Source organism: Pleuronectes platessa, chromosome 10 (assembly GCF_947347685.1).
Source record: "Pleuronectes platessa chromosome 10, fPlePla1.1, whole genome shotgun sequence".
NCBI lineage: Eukaryota > Metazoa > Chordata > Actinopteri > Pleuronectiformes > Pleuronectidae > Pleuronectes > Pleuronectes platessa.
The window spans coordinates 16,662,736-16,684,419 of NC_070635.1; the positions used below are offsets into that span (position 1 = coordinate 16,662,736).

Below are 21,684 nucleotides of genomic sequence, written 5' to 3' on the forward strand. Positions count from 1 at the left end.
TCAACTTGTTTTCAAATTTCTCTGTTGACTTTGACGTAGTAGAAAACAAATCAATGCAAGAAAGAAAATATCTACAGTATTTGTTTACGACGTTCATAAAATCTCCATCAGGTGACATAGTGAAAAGTTACGGTCAGTCCTATGGAACTGTGTTTACACACGATTTCAGGTGCAAGTGGCTGCCTTGAAACAGTTGCATCGATCCTACAAACCACAGTCATGAACATGTATACTTACACTAGACATCAGGCGATGACTCATAGTCTGGGGTCCATGAATGGTCCTTCTAAATAATGTGCAAATCATCCAGCGGCTGCCGAGGAATTGGATCAGTGACCAGCTGACGGACCTTGAGGATAAGTCTAAGGATCACTGACTTTGTACGGATCCATCCTCTGGCTCCCAGGAATGTTTGTATACAAATATCACAACAAGCAGGTTTTGAGATATTCGGCTCTGGACTGTCGAGGCCCCGAGAAGAGACAGGGGGAGTATTTCTAGTCATTCATCAGACAAGCAACCAAATCACAGCACACTATCAGAAAGAAATAAAACTACACCTCGAGTGAAAAAGCTTTGATAATGGCAAAGTCAATTTACCAATTAAAAGTCAAAGATATATTTCTTTAAAATGCCTAATAGTTAACTCCACCAATATGGATGACATGAATTTCTTGGTAATACATTTTCTTGAATTTGCATTAAAGCGGTCTGAAAAATGCATCTTTCTTCCTCACGAGGGCGCCATTTATGCAATGAGCTGGCACATGAGGAAAGAAAGGAATTTGGTTCCTGCTTAGTGTGAGGTTTATTTTAGTGCTTCTTTTTCTTGTACTGTTGTGGTGAGACTCCTCATACAACACTTGTACATCTACACACTCTAGCTCTACATCACGCAGCTAGACACACACATTATAAACCACCATTAGGACAGTGACACAACTTGTGCGTTAAGTTTTCTTTTTTTAATTCAATCCAAGAGTCACATTTACAAGTTATATCATAGCAGTCCTGAACAGACAAATTCAAAGTAGCTTGCAGTTATGACTCTTCATCATCAAAATGCATTAATAAAATAAAACCTGTAGAGTATAGAAAAAGACAGGAAGTAAAGCTACAGAGAAAAGATGAGTTCAGTTTCTCGGTCCTCACACAGAGAGCCATCAGAAAGACACCATCGCTTGGTCAGAGTACACAAGTCTTTCGTCTTAGGCTCACTGCAGGACAACTGTGGTGCGCAGGCAGCAGTAGCATAAATACAAGTTTATCTCTCGCAGGTTTACATTTTCCTCAGCAAGTAGAAAACTGAGATTCTCCTCTAGTGAGGTATTTGAAATAAGGGGAAGTAAAACAAGTGTGAACTCTAATGGACCCAGTATTTTCATACAACCCTAGTGCAGAATTATTTGAAAATATTTAATATATAAATGTATATTTGACTTGCCCATGACGTGTGACATCAAACTTTAAATGGAGTTTTCTGTTTAAATAAAATAAATTACAAAACTGCATGAGGGGGGTTTACTGTGGCTCAGTACATTTCAGGTTTAAAATATCGATTCATATCATTGTGTCATAATTCACAATCAGAATTCCCCTACCTATGTACAAAAAAGAACAGGATTTTCCAATACATGGTGAATTGTACATTTAACATCCTGTGGTAAAAATCACATCACTCTGGAGTATATTGAATCCTTAATCTATTCCACGGTGCAAATTATTTGTAGTCCTTCAAATCGGTACGATATTGAGTTCTGTATGTATAAGAGGTCGTTTTCAAACTACAGACTTTCCACAATCCTGTAACAAAGCAGTCGGTCTAGAAGGTGTTTTAAAGTAACTCAACTCTTATATACAGTCAAATAAAATGTGGAAGATAGGGCAGCTTCTGTTATTTGGGTTCATAATTTTCTCTATGCTCCCACTGCAAATATAACAATCCAGAATTATAAGAGGGGTGAGCTACGATACTTTAGCCTATGCTTTTAAGCAATGTGAGTTTTCTTTAAAACAAATAATTCAAAACAATCTAAAGTGCAAGCACAAATACAGAGAGTTTAAAGGACAAAGTGGAACTAAAGGATTGTGAACATATCAAATGTTAGTTCTGTAGTGCGTACAGTCTGGAGTGTTTGTGCTGTGCGGCCCGTCATGTGGCGGCAGACGTTACCTCAAGGCCTGACATGCTGAACACACTCACACTTTGCTTAGTTCAACCTTCACGCCTTAAAAGTAACAAACAAAAAGGAAATGAGACAAAATGTACAATTGAAAACCGTGTTAGGAAAATGTCCACTGGAGATCAGCGCTTCGAGTAGCTTCTGATTATGACAGGATTGTCTATACATTCTGTTTTTTTTAGCATAAAAATTCTATAGATTCAAGGCTATCGGTTTCCATATGAAATCTGCATTATGTTTTTAAGCAGTCAACTCAGCGATAATAGTAATAATATAACAACGATAAAACTTTACACTGTGTAGGAGGAGTACAGCACAAAACAACTGCAGTATTATACACAGAAAAGAAAAAATAACACGTGGCTAAATTTTCACCATCAATACAATCTGCAGAGGAGAGAAGATCACAGATCTCTGTCATGGCAGTGAAAATAAAAATCATTCATATACGTATATCAAAAATTCACAAAATGTCCTGCATTTGGAATATTCAAAATACATATCAGAACTCTTCAAAATCAAACATCTGGAGAAGGCCTAAGGGATGTGAAATATTGCTTCACTAAAAGCCATAACAGGGAAACGTGTACAGCGCACATGGTCGTGAGTGTGAGGGGAACATGATGCTCACTGACAACGTCATCGATTTAAAAAAGGAAAACTGAAATTCATCCATTGTCAGTGAGCAAAATTTTATAGATCACAAATAAAACTGGCTGCAAACCTATTTTAACTTGCTCAGGAGAAGTATTCCCTTTAACAAACCATTTTCCTATAAAACATGATATAAAGCACGATACGTACATTTCTAAATAAATTGCAGCGTCATCTACATTTCATTGTGTGTGTGTTTTCCTATAGTTTTAGATTATTTTGTTTGTTTCCAGAGACAATAAGCCAAAAAAAACAGCCGATTATTAAACTCTTGGATGATTGGAATAAGCATTACTGTAAAACACTTTGTCACTTGATTGTAATTTCAATTAGGTTTCTTGTATTAAAATCGGACAAAAAGAACGACGGGTACTGGACAATGTAAAAATGTACCGGGAGAATTGCTTCTTCCCAGTATGAGTTCCCAGTTACTTTAATTTAAAATCAATAATTTAAAGACTATAAGCTACTATTAAACAGTTCTACTTTTTGCCTAATTCAAAAATAAATTGGTTATCTTAAATATTCCTTCATGTTATTTCAACCAGAAATCATAGGACCACCAGTTATATAATTATAAATACATTTTATAGCCAGAGTATGTATGTAAGGTTTAGTGAGAAGTTATTAAAGTCATTAAATTATATCTGTGACAAATGTTTTCATGCCAATAACACCAACATTAAAAAAAAAAAAATCTGAAGAATGAGGCATAAATATTAGCACAAATTGATATTTCTAGACTGGTCCCCACAATGTGATTAAACAGCAACGGTGCATGTTTCACTTTCAAAACAAGCGCCAGTTAGTGAAGAACATGCACATCTGAAATATGGTAAATTTACACGTGACAAAGGGGCCAATGTTTAGTGACAATATGCTGGAACATTGGAGATTTCAGACAGACTGAGGAATCATATGCTGTGAAGATTGGAGGACTTACTTGAAGTTATAACAGTGTAATGCAGAAAAGGAAAAAGCTATGACCTTCGCCTTTGGAAAACCAAACTTAACCGGCCAACAGAATGTGCTTTCAATGGTCACACGTTGTGAATCTTTTCCTTTAAAGCCATTACACCACTGACTCAAAGAAAAGGACATTTACAGGTGACATCAAATCACCCCACTACATTTTTGGTCCACATTGTGTTATTTAAAAAAATAAAAAGACACTTGAATCTGCCGCCCTTACAGAAAACATCAGGGATGTTTATGTGGAGGAGGAATGACCGGGCAGAAGAGAACTGATGTCATAAGAACAAAAAACATGCACGTAACTCAGTGAGCATCAAAAATGATGACATCATACAAGTTTAAATTTTCATTTTTGTCACTGAACCCTGAGCTAAATCAAATATATAATTATATGTATATATGTTTATACATATATGTATATCAGGCTCATAGCAATTATGACCATCAATTCTTAGAGACCTGAGTTCACCTCAAATGTGACAACTAAAGCTGAACGCTTGTAGTGGTCAAACAATGGTCACTGGTACCCTCGGGCCTCCCACCATAAGATTAATAATCCTCAATCCTGCTCAAAATAACATGAGCCCATGCATTCTGCACCCCCAAAAGGCAGCTACCATTACAGAAAAGAAACCGTCAAAAGTTACAAATAAAATGAGAATCGAACACTGATTTCACTTAAAGTCACTTCACTCTCTGGGGCTCGATTCTTTTTCTTGGCTCCCTCTTGTTACAAACATGCACAGTCAGTACTATGTTGGAGGGAGAAGAGAAAAAATTACATTTGTCCCAGGAAGTGCTTGCCCTTCAAGTATTCAATCATTTCATCTGAAACAACAAGTGTTTGGCATTTTGACAATTCTTGCTATAAAAAAAAAAGAAAAGGAAAAAAAGTAATTTATAACAAAATAAACTGTTGCCAGGCAGAAAACAACCTCAGTAAAACTTCATGGATACAATATTAATAAAAAAGGGTAAGGTAACCTTCTTCATTTGTCGTCATGGTTACTGAAATGTAGTCACTTACTGTTCAAACAAGTTACTAACATGTAACCAACAACCCTTTGCCCCTTATTAACATCCTCTCACCAGGAGAGGAGTACGTTTTCTCCCACTACAATTTAAACCTTCTCAGTTGTGTTTCTTGAGGAGTCCGTCTATTGTGTCGTTGTGGGTAAAATCGGGGCAGATACCGTTGGAAGTTTTGGTGGGGGCAGTGCCTCGCAGGCTAAGGGAAGACAAGCTGGTCTTTATTTGGTGACCTTGGCAAGGGCCGCTGTACAGTCCTGGGTTTTCTGTGTGCAGGTACTCCTCAGCAAAGTCTGGGTGCTGCTCCAAGAAGCATCTGAACTTGTCTGTGAAAAAAGACCACAAGAGGGCACCAGAGACAAAGAAAACAAGATTTAAAAAAGTGACAAGGTGGTTGCATCTACTGCCTGGAGACAGAAAAGATGACAACTGCTTTGATGACAAACCCAATTTTAGGACAAAATTCACTCAAGAAATATTTAGGTCAATCAATAACCAGGAATGGTTTTATTATTTTATTTGTTCTCTTACCAAATGTAATCTTCCCTGTGTCTTCAGAGTCGATGGCCCCAAAGAGACGCGACACGCTGAGGTGAGTCACTCCTAAAGCGGTCTTCAGTACAACTGCCAACTCCATCTCTGTGATGGCACCGTCCTCCTCTGCCTCAAACATCTGGAGAAGATTAAACGGGAAGAAGTGCAGAAGTCAGATCTCTTGGACGTTACCTCGTGGCTTGTCACTCTGACAGGGTTGTGAGATTACAAGCCACGGAAATCAGTCTTTAAACGGACGCCCCTTCGTCTGAAATAACACCAGCTGTCATAAATAATGAATCTGTTCTCAGAGGCATTGTGAGCACTAAGGTCAAAGAACTTGCTGAATAATTATATAAAGTAATTCAAGTCGAAACATGGAAGTGACTCAAACTTGAGCAATCTTGATTTTCAAGCAACCACAACAGATCGGCTGCAATGATAAACTCTGTTTGCAAAATATAAGACAACCAACACAATGTGGCATTTTAAGGTATCAAATGTCCCATTGACCCCGACATGCACAGGAAATGATATTCTGCCGGGCGATTAGAAAAGCTTCAATCAGGACAAACCTTGAAGGCTAATTTCATCGTTTCCAGAGTGTTGGCAGGTCTGCATACGACAGATAAGGCTACCACATACTCTCTGATATCCATGCAGTTATCTTCATGCTGGAAAACAGAGAGAGAACAACACCTTATGAAAGACCACTACACAGAGCAATAAAACCATGAGTGTTTATGTGCTACAATGCAAAGTATCCCCCCCAGTGAAAGACAAGGTACTGTGATCAGTGTTATAATTGCATTTTGTATTAAACCCACTTTCTCGGCTAAGCAGTGTTTTCACAGCACTTTGTCAACACCTGTTATAATTTATTTAATACTGGTTACTGAGGAGAACTGGGGTTCTATCGAGATTAACAGTAAAAAAATCTCCTCAATCTTTACCTCATCAAAAAGAGCAAACATGTCTTGCAGCATGTCGGAGACTGGCACGTCGAGGAACTGCGCAAAGTCGTCCAAGTCCAGCTTCTGCCCCTCCAGCTTCCTGGCTCTGTTCCCATACTCCTGCAGAACCTTCTCGATGTTCCGTGGTTTAAGCCTGAACGAGTGAGGGGAGGATACGTTATGTTGATGAATAATTTCAGAGAAAAATAAATAAAACGACACCATTAGAGCAGAAAAGGCTACGACACCTTTTTAACCTGTATCTTGTTGGACTGCGATATTTTCAAATAATAATGTCACCAGGTTTATCTATTTCCATATTTCCCACCTCATGGTCCCCTCTACCATCAGACCAGCGAGGGAGTGGACGGTCATTTACCAAGAAACTGTACGCGAGTGAAGATAACAGTATCCCCCTCCAGATATCATCCTGTGCCGGCAGCTAAACCATTTACTGGGAATCCCTAGGGGCCAGGGGACATGGATCCCTAAAGGCCCCCCCACCCACAGATACCACTGACAGAAAAACTTAGTCTGGTTGCCCCCGGTGTGCTGTGAGTATTCTTGCCGTCTCACCCTGGTGCCCCTCACTTAGTTCTCACCGATGGGTGCAGCCCATTGGAAGGTTTGAGTGACTCACCCCAGTCTCCTGACAAGCTTGGCAAACTCCAGCAGACAGGTGTCGACTGGCAGTCTGAGCTGGCCCTCTGCCATGGCCAGCTGGCAGTCTTCGAATGAATAGTCTGTGATGGGTACACCCAGGGCTCTGGGCAGAGAACAGAGGACACAATAAATAATCACTGTGTGCAAAACCATGAACATTTTGCTTAAGGCTGATATAACAACATTGATGTTCAGAAAAATATACATATTTTGTATGCATCAAGTTTAGAATTCCAGGCTCACAGCAGTGAAGCACAGTGTGTGGGGGTGTATGAGAGAACAGGTAGTTAGTGTAGCCTTTAAAACAAGCACTGCATGAAGGAGTTGGCATGAAAGTAAGGGAGGTGCTGTGTTATCATAATCATAATTATGTGAATCATGATTAAGGTGTCTTACTCAAAGCCGGATAATATTTAGAACCTCAGTTCAGAGTGAGGCTGTGCAGAGGTGGACCTGTTCTCACTTGCTCTGTGAGAAAGAGGAATTGAACTTGTCTCTGTCCTTTCTAACTGCTGAGACCGACAAGTTACTGACAATATACAACAAAACCCACCACACTAAAATGTCAATCACTAAATTGCCATTTCTAACATTTTAGTCAAGAAAAAAGTTGACAATTTGAAAAACGGGACGTTTGCTCTTTCTGATCATGGATGGTAAAATTCTTTGGTCATAATTCTGAATTTCTTTAGCTGCTCTTTGCTTTTCTTTCTTCTTTTAAACACTCCAAAGGTTTTGTTGGAGTGAAATCAGGTAACTCACTTTTACTTCTTTACAAGCTCTTGCAGGATTTTTGTGTTTACGATCAGGGTCATGCTGAAAAGTCATCTATACTTTGAGTACACAAATAATATTTATAACGCCATAAAAGATGAACTGCCAACATAATGACACAACTCATTCACTTACTTTGCCATGATGCGTCTCACATTGATAGCAAACAGAGCAGGGTTCTTCTTTTCCTCCTCTGAGGGTGTGTAGATGGGAAGGAACTGTAATTTAGAAGTTTATAATTATTAAACTTTGAATATAGATATAGTTAAAAGTATATTTATATTATATTGACTCAAGAATTTTTTATATAAAAAATTCACAAACAGAACTGATGAAAAATAGAACACAGATAAAAAGAAGGGACATGCATATACATAACAATATCTTTAAGAAATAAATAGAATATAATTAACGTCTGGCATCTTTAATTAATTTGGAATTCATTGCAGAGGTCATCATCAGAAAACAGGACATGATCTATATTCTTGTTGATACATACAATATGGAGAAACAATGTGATGCTTACCTCAATCACAAACTCGTTGTGCAGCTGGCAGAGGGTCAGCCACAGAATTTCAAACCTGGATAATAAAAAGACACAAACATGAATAAACACAAAGAGTCTAAAACAGGGTCCATGTCTAATAGGACAAATTATTTCACAGTTGAGAACCTGCTTTTCTTTGTCCACATTAAAAGGTAGACACAAGAAAACTCCTAGTAGTAAAAAAAGGTTTCACACTTGCAGCTACTGCCATCGCTATGTGGTGTATAGTTCTGTTAAACTGAGCTGAGAAGGCACCACAAAGACGGAGGCTGAATCAATTGACTTAGTAATGAGACAACACGACAGAGATATAGAAGAAAGACGATGTTTCTCTTTCAATTTGAGAAAATTATAAAATTAACACATATATTTTTTTCTATCTTAAAACAATCTGATAAACGTCACATGTGAAATACAAATATGAAAATAAATTGTGGACTCACGCTGCAGGTCCTTGCCATGTCCATGTGATGGTGTCCTGCAAAAGCACATAATGTCAATACAATAAACAGAATGGAATATAAATGTATTTATTTATTTATGTAACATTTATACAAAGGGTATTGGAGTAATGCTTCACTTTAACTGCAGCTGTCCTTGGACTCAATAAAAGGCGACACTACGCATATTTGTGGACCAATAACAAGATTACTGTGCATCAGGTTCAGGCAGAAAATCAGTTGGTCATAAAATGGGTTGAGTTGCCTTAAGTTGCTAAAACTTGAACAGGGTCATTTAATGCTCTCCTAATAAAAACCTTACATGATTATTTAACCTTTATATAACTATTGCCATGGGCTAAACTATCCGCATCATACATGTTACTTTAACTATTTGCATTAAAAAAAATGTGAATTAGATTTTTCTACATATAACTGTGCAATTATGAAGGTGTGCTAGCAAAATGTACAGAAGCAATCTTACCAGTTTATTAGGGTAACGAATCACCACAGGCTGCACTGGTACAGCTGGGATGAAAGCCCCTATTAGAGAAATAATGTTTCAATTTAACAAGTCACATTTCTGTTTCGTACCAATTTTTCAATTTGTATATTCAAGGTCTTTGTCTTGTGGAAGGTCACTTAGTTTTTAACTTTCACATCACATTCAACAGAAACAGCCGGCTTCAAAAGAGGAGATGACGGTTCAATGAGGACAGAAGGGATCGCAGGGGAGCTACCTGGCTTAAAGGTGATTAAACAGGATCTATTGGTGCATGTTCCCTCTGGAAAGATCATTATCTGTTGGAAAGAGAGGGCAAGAGGTTATATATTGGAAAATACAGTTTGGACAGCATGTTGTATGTACAGTTTTATTAATTTGGAAAATAATGCAAGTCACAGTAAGTCAGATGAGCAATTAGTCCAACACTGTTGTCAATAATGCTGGATTGGAATGGTCTGTCAGCAGTGTCCTCGTTAAAATGAAAACTGCAGTTTGTCTTGAAACCCTGGTGTTGTATGTATTGAACTGCCATTTTAGAATTGGGTTTACATTTTGCTGTGATAAAAGTTCACCAATAACCTTTCGTTTTTTATTTGCTGCCATAGAGTCAATAAACTAGAGTTAGTGTTTATTTCATCATGGCTGCTCTTCATTACATGTGCGTCAATGAGAGTTATCTGCTGACTGTTAATGTTAAATCTCAGGTGCTGTGTTACAAGGATTTGGTAATTTGGCAGCTGTGAGACTTGCGTTCACTTACCTGAGGCCATTCCCCTCCTGAGTGAGCTCTGCGTTTGATCTCCTCCACTGTCTTCTTTCTGGAGTCCTGGTCGGACCGTGACACAAACACTGGCCTGATGAACTTGATCAAAGCTAGAAGCAAAAATCAAAGAGAGAATCGAGAAAATATAAATGTACAAAAGAAATATCCTTCCACAGCTTCTTTTCATCATCTGTATCGACTGCATGTCGTGCTTTGGTTGAACACAACAAGAACCCAGTAAGACCTTTCCACGCATTATGTAAATGTCACAGTCGAATAGAATCAAACTAAAATATGTCTGCACTAGATATTAAGATTATAAGTGTTGAATAATCTGATGAATTCTGTTGCACAAACAATTCAGTGTATTGACTAGGAATGGAATCCTCTTGTTTACAGCAGCCACCACTCTAATGGCATCGCTTAACAAAACACTTAAATCGAATCAGTCTAACAGAGTTGCACGGGGGTGAAGAGTGGAAGAATGTAGCTGTGCTGAATGTGAGATTCCTATAACAGTACAGCACGGCTAAATACAAATCTTGTTACCTATGAGAAACTACCGTTGATAAAGGCACAAAAGTATCCATTAATGTTTACTGATCTGTATCACAGCATTACAGAGTTAATGTGCCTTGCTAACCAGCCATTAGATTCTTCACGCTGAGAGTGGAAGCAGCCAACCTAATACCTTATATATTGAAAATAAAATAATCAAAAGCTACATTCTTCTGTATTAAGACATGATAATATGCTCCCTTAATGCTTAACCTGATTGAGGATGAGGTAGTTTCCGCGACAACCTACACAGCCCAGTCAGGACTTTAGACGAACAAACCAGTAGCGCCAGAGTTTCAAAATGCAGACTGACATTTGTAATTTCGCAGATCCTGTCACAATCAAACATTCAAGGGCTTCAACAAACAAAAAAGCCATTCTGCTAAGTGTGCTCATGTAATAGAAGCAAGCCGAGAACTCATCTAATTAAAAACTGTATTAAAATTGGCATGAAGGTATTGTTCTACCGATATTTTTGCTTCAGATGTTAAATAAGTTTTACTACAATACAAATTGAAAGACATCAAGTCTCACCTTCTTTCATATATACCTCGTCATGTTTGATAGCAGAGACACACTAACACACACCACTTGCCAATTTCTTTTTCCACAGCACAGCCACTTGTTAGTTTCAGACTGAGAAACTCCTCAGATGTAAATGCAATGACGAAAAAGTGGATGAATTATTAAAAGAGCACTCGGCTCAATGATATTTGCATAGTGTATAATCTGCAGGGCAAACATTGAGAGCGCCTCTTCTCTAGCGATGCGAGACACATTAGCTTAGCTGACCCACAAAGGAAAATGTACAATGCAATGAAAAAGGAACAGCAAACAGAAAGACTGTGTTTAAGTACATTAGATTACATTTGTAGGCGTCTGTAGATACTGAAAACATGTATTGTGCATCCCATCTTAAGACATGGAAGAATTATCAAAAACAATTTACTGGTAGCCCTCTGACTGGGAGAGGAGAGAAGAAAAAGAATGAGGGAGAAAAAGTTCAAGAGAGCAAAGATAACACAAGATGAAGAAAGAAGTGGGTGAGACCATGAAGAGGAAGAAACGGATTCCAACGGTGAGCTCTCTGCCTATACGAAGGGATTAGGGCTTGAGCAAGTGGCCTGAGAGACACTTCACACGTCACAGTGGCTGATCAGCTCTTAATGCTTATTCTGGATTGCACTTGTTTGGCCAGGCCTGGAGCCTGCTTCTGCAAAGCCAAAGAACTAGTCAAGCTTACTTAAACAGAGACATTATTGGGTGGCAGACGTACCAGAATAATATAATACTATACACTAAAAGGAATCCTGCAACAAAATACTTTTTCTTTATGCTGAATGCATGCTGCTCAGAAAAATATCAGTTTGTCAATGTGGAAATGTGTTCAAATGCAGCTGGAGTGACTTGGCAAGATTCACTAAGACTAGAGGTAGAAAAGTGGCTCATTACTGACTTATAGGGGAATCTCTTGGTACCTCAATTATATACCCATTCAGGCAGCTAACATTCGATTATACAACTATTATCGATGCATCAAAGAATTGTATTTCTATACATGTTTTGTTTTTTTATCACTGCTTGACTTCTAGACGTTTTCACTAGCCTGATTTGCTATAAAAATATTTTGGACTGTTATTGTTATTAGAAGTGTATAAGTGCTATAATTTACAAAAATCTGACTAAAACAGTGGTCAGTGCTCTCCACATTGATTTGACATTCATTCAGTTTAGACTTCTGTGTTGCATCTTTAGCCTTTACTGTATCAGATGGCCCCACCTAGCCCCTTGGCAGCATCACCTCACATTACTCAACAAGAGAAACTTCTCCAACAGGTGGATGAGGTGGTTGAGATAACCTTAAATCTAAAGCTTATTTTACATCCATAGCATTCAGTGTTTTAGAGATTTTTGAGTTATTGTTTTTCCTTTCCTTGTCTGAGTGAGATCGAGAAAAACAGACAGGAACATTTGATTTGTTTTCTTTCTGAAACAATGTTATGTAGACCACATCTAACACCACTACAGAACTGTAAGCACAAGACAATCCCAACCTTTTACAGAATTAAATTGCTGAGACAGAACTGAAAACTGACTTCTGCTTCCACAACAGTTATGTGTATGTGCATTTTTATGTGTGAAATCATTTTTTGTTTGGGCAATTCCCTCTTATTTACTGATACAACGGAAACATTACAGAGAGTTGCTGTGCCCTGCCCTTTAAAAAGGGCCTTTGCCTGCCTCAGGGCACATTACAGCATAAGGCACGTACTGTACTGAGTAACCAACATAGTTAATAGGTTTTCCTAAGGATAGAGATGCTGGATCGTGATCAAATAGAAACTGTAAGGTTGCCAAGAAGAATCAGATCAGATCTTTTTTCCCCAGATTTGCTTCATATATCTGTTCCCTCTCTTTGCAATAAAGGTTATGTCATAGATATAGGTTTACTTACTGCCCCAGACAGGTATATCCTTGCTCTCTGCCTTCATGACAATCGAGGCCATCGTCATGGTGACGGGGATGGCATCAAAGTAAGATGAGTGGGGTGCCAGGGTGAGGATGGGCGCCTCTGCTGGCAACGCCTTTTGCCCTTTCACAGTAATCCAATGGAAACCTCCCGCAAACCACATGACCCGCATGATGATCTTCAGAATTATGTCCACAAGTCTGGAAAGAAGATTATACATGATATGTAATTTCATTAAAAAAAAAAGGTCTGTAGACACATTACATTGATATAATATACTTTGCTATAATAGAAGTCAATAAGCTCTAATGACAAATACTGGATGATAGAAGAGAATCATATTTCAAAAGACAGGGTTGAGTAGAGTTAAAGTTATGAATTAATGAAGAAAATAAATATGGTTTGTGTGCTGTTAAAAGAGAGATGACACAAAGAAATAACACCTCAACGCACATCTCAACAATGTGTAGGACCTGACATTAATGCCATTTTGCACATTGAGTCTGTGTTCTGCCTTTGCCCTGCCTTGAGAAACTGATGAGAGCTCGAAACTGATGTCATCTAGACCAAGCAAGAGTCAAACCATCTTAGAGCTTAAATGTAATGAGATGAAAGCTTAACATCATAAAAATAAATCAGCAGGGCACAATGCATCATAATTAAATATAACCGAAATACAAGATTAAAAAAACAAAAACTCTATCAATAGTTGCCACTTGGTGTTGTTAAGATGCTCAAACACAAAAACACATTAGTACCCATCCTGCTATATGCTGAATCATGGTATGAGGATGTCGGTTGCTACCCACCTGTAGCATTTTCATTCACTTTACTGACTTGTGCTTTCTCTACCCTGCTTGACCCTTAGTCGGTTTAAAAAAAAAAAATCTATATTTGCCATAACCACACGTTTGAAATACTACTACTGTCTACACCCAAGTCTCCATTGAAAATATGACACTGTTCATCTGCCTATTCATAAAAGTTCCAGGTTGTATTTTTAGACAGCTGCTGTGTGCTTCCCTGCACAGCCCATTACACAATCAGAGTAAGGAGCACAAGGCAGAGGGTCAAACAGGACAATTATCAAAGCTCAAGGATGAATCCGGATAAAAGCAGACAGCTAACAAATCATTATCAATTTTATTGTTTTTTGTTTGACTCAAAACAAGATCGTTTTAATTTGGACCTTGTTCTCAAATATCATAGCTGCAGTCAGAAGATACTAGTAGCATCAATTCTTCTAGTTTTAATCGGGCATCAAATTAATTCTAATCATACAAAATCTGACAATATGGTTCTTCTATCGTGCTGAAAACAGCACTGATGCTTGTATTGCTTGTATCATAGCATTCTATTGTTGCTGGTGTCAAGTCCCAAAAAATCCCTCCAAGGCAAACGTCCCAATATGGATAGAACTGTAGTGCTTCATGCAATAGAAAATCCACCTTTTAACAAACACAAACAAATATACATATGAAGCACTCACCTCCTCCAGAGGCACTGGGGTTCAACGACTGTCTCCGAGCGCCCAACTGAGCCCAGGAAGGCAAAAGGCCAAGCCAGCAGCATCATGAATGCAGCTATGAGGAGACGGATGGGGAATAGTGTGACTGTCATCAATGCAATCTGTAAGAAATTGAAGAAATGGGAAAAAGTGTTAGAGAAATAGATCCACATCGATACAATGTTGTCACTCATCACAACTGTTTTCCTTTAAAAAATTATTCTGCCGTAAAAAAATAAATCACTGCAACATTCACTCATTCAACAACAAAAAAGATGCTCAAAATAGTTGGCAGTGAATTGAGATTTCGGATACACAATTATCAGCATGTTGCATCCTCAGTAACAACTGTTAAATCACGCAAAATCGACTATAATTAGTTTTCATCTGTACAGTGCTGAGCCTTGCGTTGTGTGATCGAAAGCAGTCCGCACTAAGCAAGCCAGGGACACAATGGAACTGCTTTGGTTCCACTGGGGAGTTCTTGAGGATTGAAGGTTAATGGAGAACAGTGTGCAGTAAATGAGGAGGGATTTTGGAGACAGTTTCAGTTTCACTTTAGTCCATGCAGTATATCCTCTAAGATGTGTTGGTCATGGTTTGGAGACTTGGCAATCACTGAAAATGGTAAATGGTCCATTTATAGTGCACATTTCTATTCTTGATGACCATTCAAAGTGTTTTGAGGTACAGTTTTCACTGTACTTTCACACACTCATTCATACAGTGCATCTATGGGCAGCAGTTTTGTTCTATGAGGGGAAATTATCTTGCCCAAGGAAACTTCGGCCGAGAGCACAGTAGATGATCAGCATTATCTATTGGATAAAAACCGTTGTAAAGACAAAAAAGCTGCTTATAGGTCAACTTCCAGGATCTAATGAAGCTGAACTTGACTTTTTCCCACATGTGTCCAATATACTATACAAGGACAATAGATCTGCAGCATGGCCTCTGCACACAACTACTAGCAACAGCTCAGCAATACAAAACACCAGCGACACTACATGATGAGCTGTGTGTGTTAAATGTAATAGACAATTTAAATAAATGACACTGACACCCAGCCTTCGTGCATACGGCACTTCACAAACAAACACATGTAAATGTTACAAGACATGGTGTCATTCTTGAAGGCTCTGACAAAACCTGGAGCTTCATTGTTTGAGCTAAATGGTGGCTGTTTACTTAAGCTCTTTTTATGACTCTCTGATAATCCTCCTTATCTAATGTCAATATTTGCCTAGATAACAACCACTACAAATGAGTATGAAGTCTCTTATCCACAGACAGTTCTGGTCTGGTGGTATTGTAAATTGACATCAATCAACTGAACATTTGCTTGTTAAACTACTGACACAGAATGAGCACTAAAATAATTTCGGTTTTGGCTGTCAAGTTACCCTGAAACATAACCGTGACCATACTTATATTATGATGTGATGTTTAGGACACAATGCACCAATACTACTTTTTTTCAAAGTCACACATCACATTAGTTTCGGTTCTGTTTATAGACTTGCAAACTGTTTACTGTATATGAATGATGTGCTTCAAGAAAAGAACAACCACTGTAAGTATTTTTAGTTTTTTTTACTATGAAAAGGTCTTGCTAGAAATGTTTGAGAGCCACTCGATAATGCATTTCTTAAAAGATTTATTCAGAGCCAAAGCATGAGAGTGCATGAATGTCACTAAGAATTTGAATACAGGCAATGCTACAAAACGCAGAGAGGTTACTTAGAAGTTACAATGACTTCAGGCGTTCAGTGCCGGCTTTATGTAGCGGCATACCATTTGCATAGGTTTCCGGTTGTTATAAACTGTGTCTATATGTGCTTTCAGTGATAAACGCACAACCATGGTTACAGATCAGGCTTCATTTCAGGGTTTACCTTGTTGACCATCTGCTCACTGACAGAAAGCCTGCAGCTCTTTTTTTGCTAGTAGACGCATGTACGAGCTTCCTGTTTCCAAAGTGCACATGTTGCACACTTGAAAGCAATTTCCTTGAAAGATGAAGCGATGCTTTTAGTTTCTCAAACTCATTAAGGTTTCTCTGTGTGTTAGTTGGACATGCTGAACAATTTATTACTCAAATTATTACTCTAAAATGTGCAAGTATACGTCATAGAGAAACTACGCAACTGTCAAAGTAGAAAACATCATGAGTTACTTCAGGTATTCAGTCAGAATAGGAAAACAACAATATATCCATAAGTTTTAAATACTTGTAAAATGGAAGAACACAGTGAAATAGAAACGGGAAAAGCAATTTTATAGCTGAAAGCTTATTGGCTTTACTTCAACCACACCCTCTGGGCTTAACGGAAAGCAATAATTCACATTACTGACACCTGACATTTTAAACCTAGGACTTTAAACTGAGAAAACATTACCTTCTAAATCTATCCGATGATACTGCAACTACTCATGTAATCAAAAGCGCAAATAGACAGAAATACTGATCTATATAGTGTGGGAACAATCTATTGACTCTGACAGGATCAAAAGAGATTTAGGTCTTTGTTGGAGTTCCCCAATCAATCACACAGGAATATAAATTAGGCTTGTCATAGCTAAGCTGGCCATTACATTTACTTTAACGTTAGAGGCTTTCAGTCTGACACTACAACAACAGTCTTAAGAGTTTGTGGCTGTTTGAGGAATGAAATGTTTTCAAATACCCTCAAATCTCAAAAGAACACAGCAAAATGTTTTCATGTTAGGACTATGCCAACCTCTGTTGAACCATTAATTAGCTCATCGAAGTGCAAACCTCCGAGCAAATCTTTATGTGGATTCAAAGGTCAGGATACTGAATTACAGTGCAGACTGCTAATGAGCATCTGCAAGTCACCGCACTCAAACCAACGTTTCAGGCGATTGACTAATGTGGCTATTAGTCAGAATTGCCATGTTATTAACTATGTCCCCTTTCCTTAACAGCTGTTCCTTTTGATAAGACTGAGAATCATAGATTACAAAAGGAACCTAACGGACCCTCGCACTGTGAACCACGATACCAATTCGACTTTTTACAAAAATAAGTGTTTCATTAGCTCCTGCATTTATATGCAATGGTCTTATGGTTGAACATCAAGCAAACTCATGGCCTGGGCTAATCCAAAATAACTCATCTGTTCAAATCTTCTTATTACCATCAGTTACCCTCCAAATGGGGCTTCTAGAGGGTTTTAAATGTATATTACTTATTTGTCAAAATACAATTATGAGACAATCATATGTGTTTGTGGCCAACCATTGCAACACAAAAAATTGGTTTCATTATAGTGATGCTGAAACCAGAAAAATAAACAATTCAATACATACAAACAATTCAAAATGAGTAATCATACATCATCCAGTTAGTCTGTCAGCTACAATCTGTGGCATTTGATCTACAATGAAAATCAAATATTGCCCAGAAAAGTCCTGTGATTGTGTATCACTTGCATGTTGCTTTTCTCTCAGCTTCTGTCCAGTTCATAATAAACCAGCTCCATGGTACTCAAGTCTTCGTTGCTGTAGGCTGATCCTCTGACCATCAGCTCTCACTTGTCTTTTCCTTACCATTCTAACAACAATATACAACACTACTTCCTGCAGTACAGTATTGTCTTAATAAAGCAATAGAGGTTGTAGAGACAGTTTGTTCCAACATTTCCTTCTGTATAGACAGTAGTCTGGGAACCTGTAAGAATTGTTTGCACTATAACTTTCAAGGCAACATTTACCTCCATTGCTGCAGGAAAGTTGCAACTAATTTCTTAATCCCTGACAAATGTATTTCTTATCATGCAGGAATATTCAAAAATCATAATGCTTTTGACTCGCAGTGTCATTCAATACTCATTTCAACCTAGAACAGATTCTGTGGGTTTGTTAATGTATTGTCTAGTCAGGTCACACACAAAAGTATTGTGTTTTGCTCTAGTTCTCTGTTTCAGTTCAGATTGCATCTTCCTCATGGATGTGATAGCAAGACCAGCGCAACATGCTGAAAACAGCTGTTCCCAGTAACATCAGAACGACTAGGAAACCATGTTCCATCATCCCATGACCCAGTTTTTGTTCAGCACTTACGGTTTACAAGAAACGGGTTTTAAGTGCCGAGCTACTGTGACGTCCTTAATGTAATGTTAAAACGCATGTCGTTTGTGTACTGAAAAAGCTTTGTTGCCAAGAAGATGCCAACTAAATGTAATTCTATGTTTCAATGGGGGAGTTACATGCGATATCTTATCTACTTTGGCCCAGTTGTCAAAACGTTACGCAAATTGTAATATGCACATGTATTCTCATGGTAGAACAAACAAGCAACATGTGATTAGTGTAAACAAATAAGGTGCATTTAATGCTCTTTTTGTGAAGTTATGTTATACTTAGGAGAGAACATACTTTCCCCAATTAACCTCTCACATAAAAGCCAAGAAAAAAGAAATGCGTGTGAACCTCCCCTAGTCACTATTCTTACTTGTAACAAGATCTCACACCTTGTATGCCAGGGCAGCGCCATTCATAAAATGAGGCTCGCCCAATATACTTTAGTGTTACTGGAAATACCTCACACCTGTGCCCCAGTTCCACACTAGTTTACTAACTCTAGCACAGTAAATGTTGTAATCTTGAAGGTAACAGTTTTGGCATTTAACATGCTAAGAAATAAATAAGCTCTACTGTTTTGTGCTTACAGGTAACAATGCAATCATGGTTTGACATCAAGTCAGTACACTGCAACTCTGGGAAGCTGTTTGGAAGCTTTCCAGTTAAAAGACTAACATGTCTTCACCTGTCTTATCCTGGAGCTGTGAGCAAGAGTTAAGAGCTCACCAACAAAACACTAAAAATCTAATTATTTTAGAACACAGGCTGATATTTTAACTACATTTTAACTACACTTTTGTGATATTTTTAACATGGTGTGAATGAACTACACAATTGAACAAGATAAAATGTAGTACATGATGTTCAGCAGGGAAATAGCTTAACATCATCTGAATCCCTCCAGACGTATGGATCAGGATCTAGTCAGTGTACGATTATTGATCACAAACTCACTTCCTTAAATATTTAAGCTGTACTGAGATCATTTGAGGTGACTTCAAGGGGGCCCACACGTCTTTCCAAACTGTGAGAAGTTTCAGTTTTGAAGGAGGATATTGCGATGCTCGGACATATGAGTTTAGAGTTGCATCATCTGCACATAATTCTACTCTCATTTTGTAATATTTGGAATGAAAGACAGGATTCTATCAATCAGACTAAAGAGCCTTTAGTTTATCTGTATTTTATGTATGTGCAAAATACATTCCAATGATATCTATTCATAGGTGTTGACCAGCAAAGCTCCAAAACACAAAACCTGTGGCTTCAAGCTGGAGGCAGCCTGCAAGAGAACCCCTCTTCCAGGGGAGCCTGAAAGCCCTAAATCTGATTATCAACAGCATTGACTGGGTAACTGGGCAGCATATCTGCAAACCTGCTCTGATTTGAATTCAATCAGGTGACTGGTCTGTTATGAACAGCTGGAGGGGGACATCTATCCGAGCTGCAGCTGAGGGGCAAATATGAACATGACTGTCACTTTCCCATTCCATTCTCCAGCCTGCACATCCACACGTGTTGGCCGCTGGCTGACTGGGACGACCCGCTACAGGCAACAGAGATAGGTGTGAATGCATAGGAAGCTAGAGGTTTCTGCCATTATTATAATAAATTGTAATTTCTCCGCAAAGACACGTGCTGTTGATGCACAATAACTATGGTAACAGCTAAAGAGCAACAAGCTAGGCCCAGCCTGCTCAAGCGGCCACGCTCAAATACCTGCATTTGAATCTAGGGGGGTTGTGACATGTTGCATTTCGCAGTTATATGCACTCACATGTGAAGTGCACACCACGGCTGCAGCCAAGCATCCATTTTTATAACGTACAGCAGCACTTAAGAGGGATGCAGAGAGCCAGAAGCCCAGGGAGCAACATGTATGCAGCTAACGTTAGCAGGATGGCTAACTCTAGCAATCAGAGGGGGAAAAGACCCTGCCAAGTGGACGTGCAGTGACAGCCCCCTCTGCCCCGGGTGGCACCGGAGCCACACGGCTCCGCGAGCAGCCGCGGCAGGGCGGCGTGCGGAGCAACACGTCCGCGGGCACAACATTTACCTTCGCCTTCTCCAGGGGGCTGAATTTCAAGACGTGCACAAATGGGTTCCTGAACGGCGGCGGCTGGTCCATCTTCTTCCCGTCCGCCTCCGTCGCACATTGTCGGTGGCTCGGCAGCCTCATGCTGAAGACGAGGCGAGGCTGCGGGTGGATTTCCTCGGTGCTGGGAGAAACCTGTGGTTCCGTCAGGGAAGAGAGGGTCGTCTTCACGCTTTAAACCAAAAAAATAACGCAGTCCCCCCCTCCTCTTCCTCCTCCTCCTCTTTATCTGCCTCACACCGCCTCGCTAATTGAGGTGGCAGCGCCGGGGTTATTAACGTTATCTTCCCTCCCCGGGCAGCATGGAGGGATAATGGTTAGCTCGAGGATTAGCTGGGGGTGTTCGAAGTCGCCGTTGTCTCTGTGCCTCCCCGTGTGCAGGACGCCTTCCTCCCTCCGCACGCACCGCGCTCCCAGTGTGTTAGCTCCGGAATGCTAACCCCAATGCTAGCGCAGCCACGATTCCTCCGATCTGGCAGGGGCGCATGCGCAGAGGACGCCACAGGGTGTCTCACGGTGTGATGCTGCCTCCACGGCCCAGTGTGATCGCAGTTATTTCACATCTGCACCAGATGTTTCTCAATCTCTCACACCTCACGGCACGTCTATGTGGGTCAGCCAGGGGTGGATTGGGACAAAAATGCAGCCCTGGCATTGTCTGTCCAGACCAGCCCACTACATTATCAGCGGACACCACATAGAAGTCCACAAATCTCGCGGCGTCTTCTCTCATGCATACTATTGTTACCACCTAGCTCAAAGATGGCAACAAGAAGGGAGGCCACACACAAACCTCTCAAGCCAAAAGTAAATTTATTTAACTCCAAATCAAGATAGCTCTAACTACGTAGTGGGATGTGTAAAATATGTTACGCGTCAGTGGTGTTAACAGTGTTTGGATGTATGAAAATAAGGTGTGATGTATGT

The 21,684-nt window shown here is 39.4% G+C and overlaps 1 protein-coding gene across 1 annotated transcript; it reads right to left on the reverse strand.

Moving 5' to 3' along the window:
* Positions 1-943: 943 nt before the first annotated feature.
* On the reverse strand, positions 944-21,211 carry LOC128449621 (lysophosphatidylcholine acyltransferase 1). The gene is made up of 14 exons (XM_053432881.1): positions 20,719-21,211; positions 14,538-14,677; positions 13,034-13,248; positions 10,018-10,130; positions 9,493-9,553; positions 9,237-9,295; positions 8,756-8,790; positions 8,292-8,346; positions 7,901-7,983; positions 6,969-7,094; positions 6,329-6,482; positions 5,951-6,049; positions 5,373-5,514; positions 944-5,167 (listed from the first exon to the last, which is right to left on the reverse strand). Exons 1-14 carry the CDS (start codon positions 20,839-20,841, stop codon positions 4,944-4,946), a joined length of 1,629 nt encoding a protein of 542 aa, XP_053288856.1. The 5' UTR covers positions 20,842-21,211; the 3' UTR covers positions 944-4,943.
* Between the last annotated feature and the right edge of the window lie 473 nt (positions 21,212-21,684).

Coding starts and splice junctions, on each gene's coding strand:
- LOC128449621 (XM_053432881.1), bottom strand. CDS start 20,841: ATGAGGCTGCCGAGCCACCGACAATGTGCGACGGAGGCGGACGGGAAG. Junction 9,554..10,017: donor CAGGAGGGGAATGGCCTCAG/GTAAGTGAACGC, acceptor TCTTTCCAACAG/ATAATGATCTTTCCAGAGGG. Junction 9,296..9,492: donor TTTAATCACCTTTAAGCCAG/GTAGCTCCCCTG, acceptor TTTCTCTAATAG/GGGCTTTCATCCCAGCTGTA.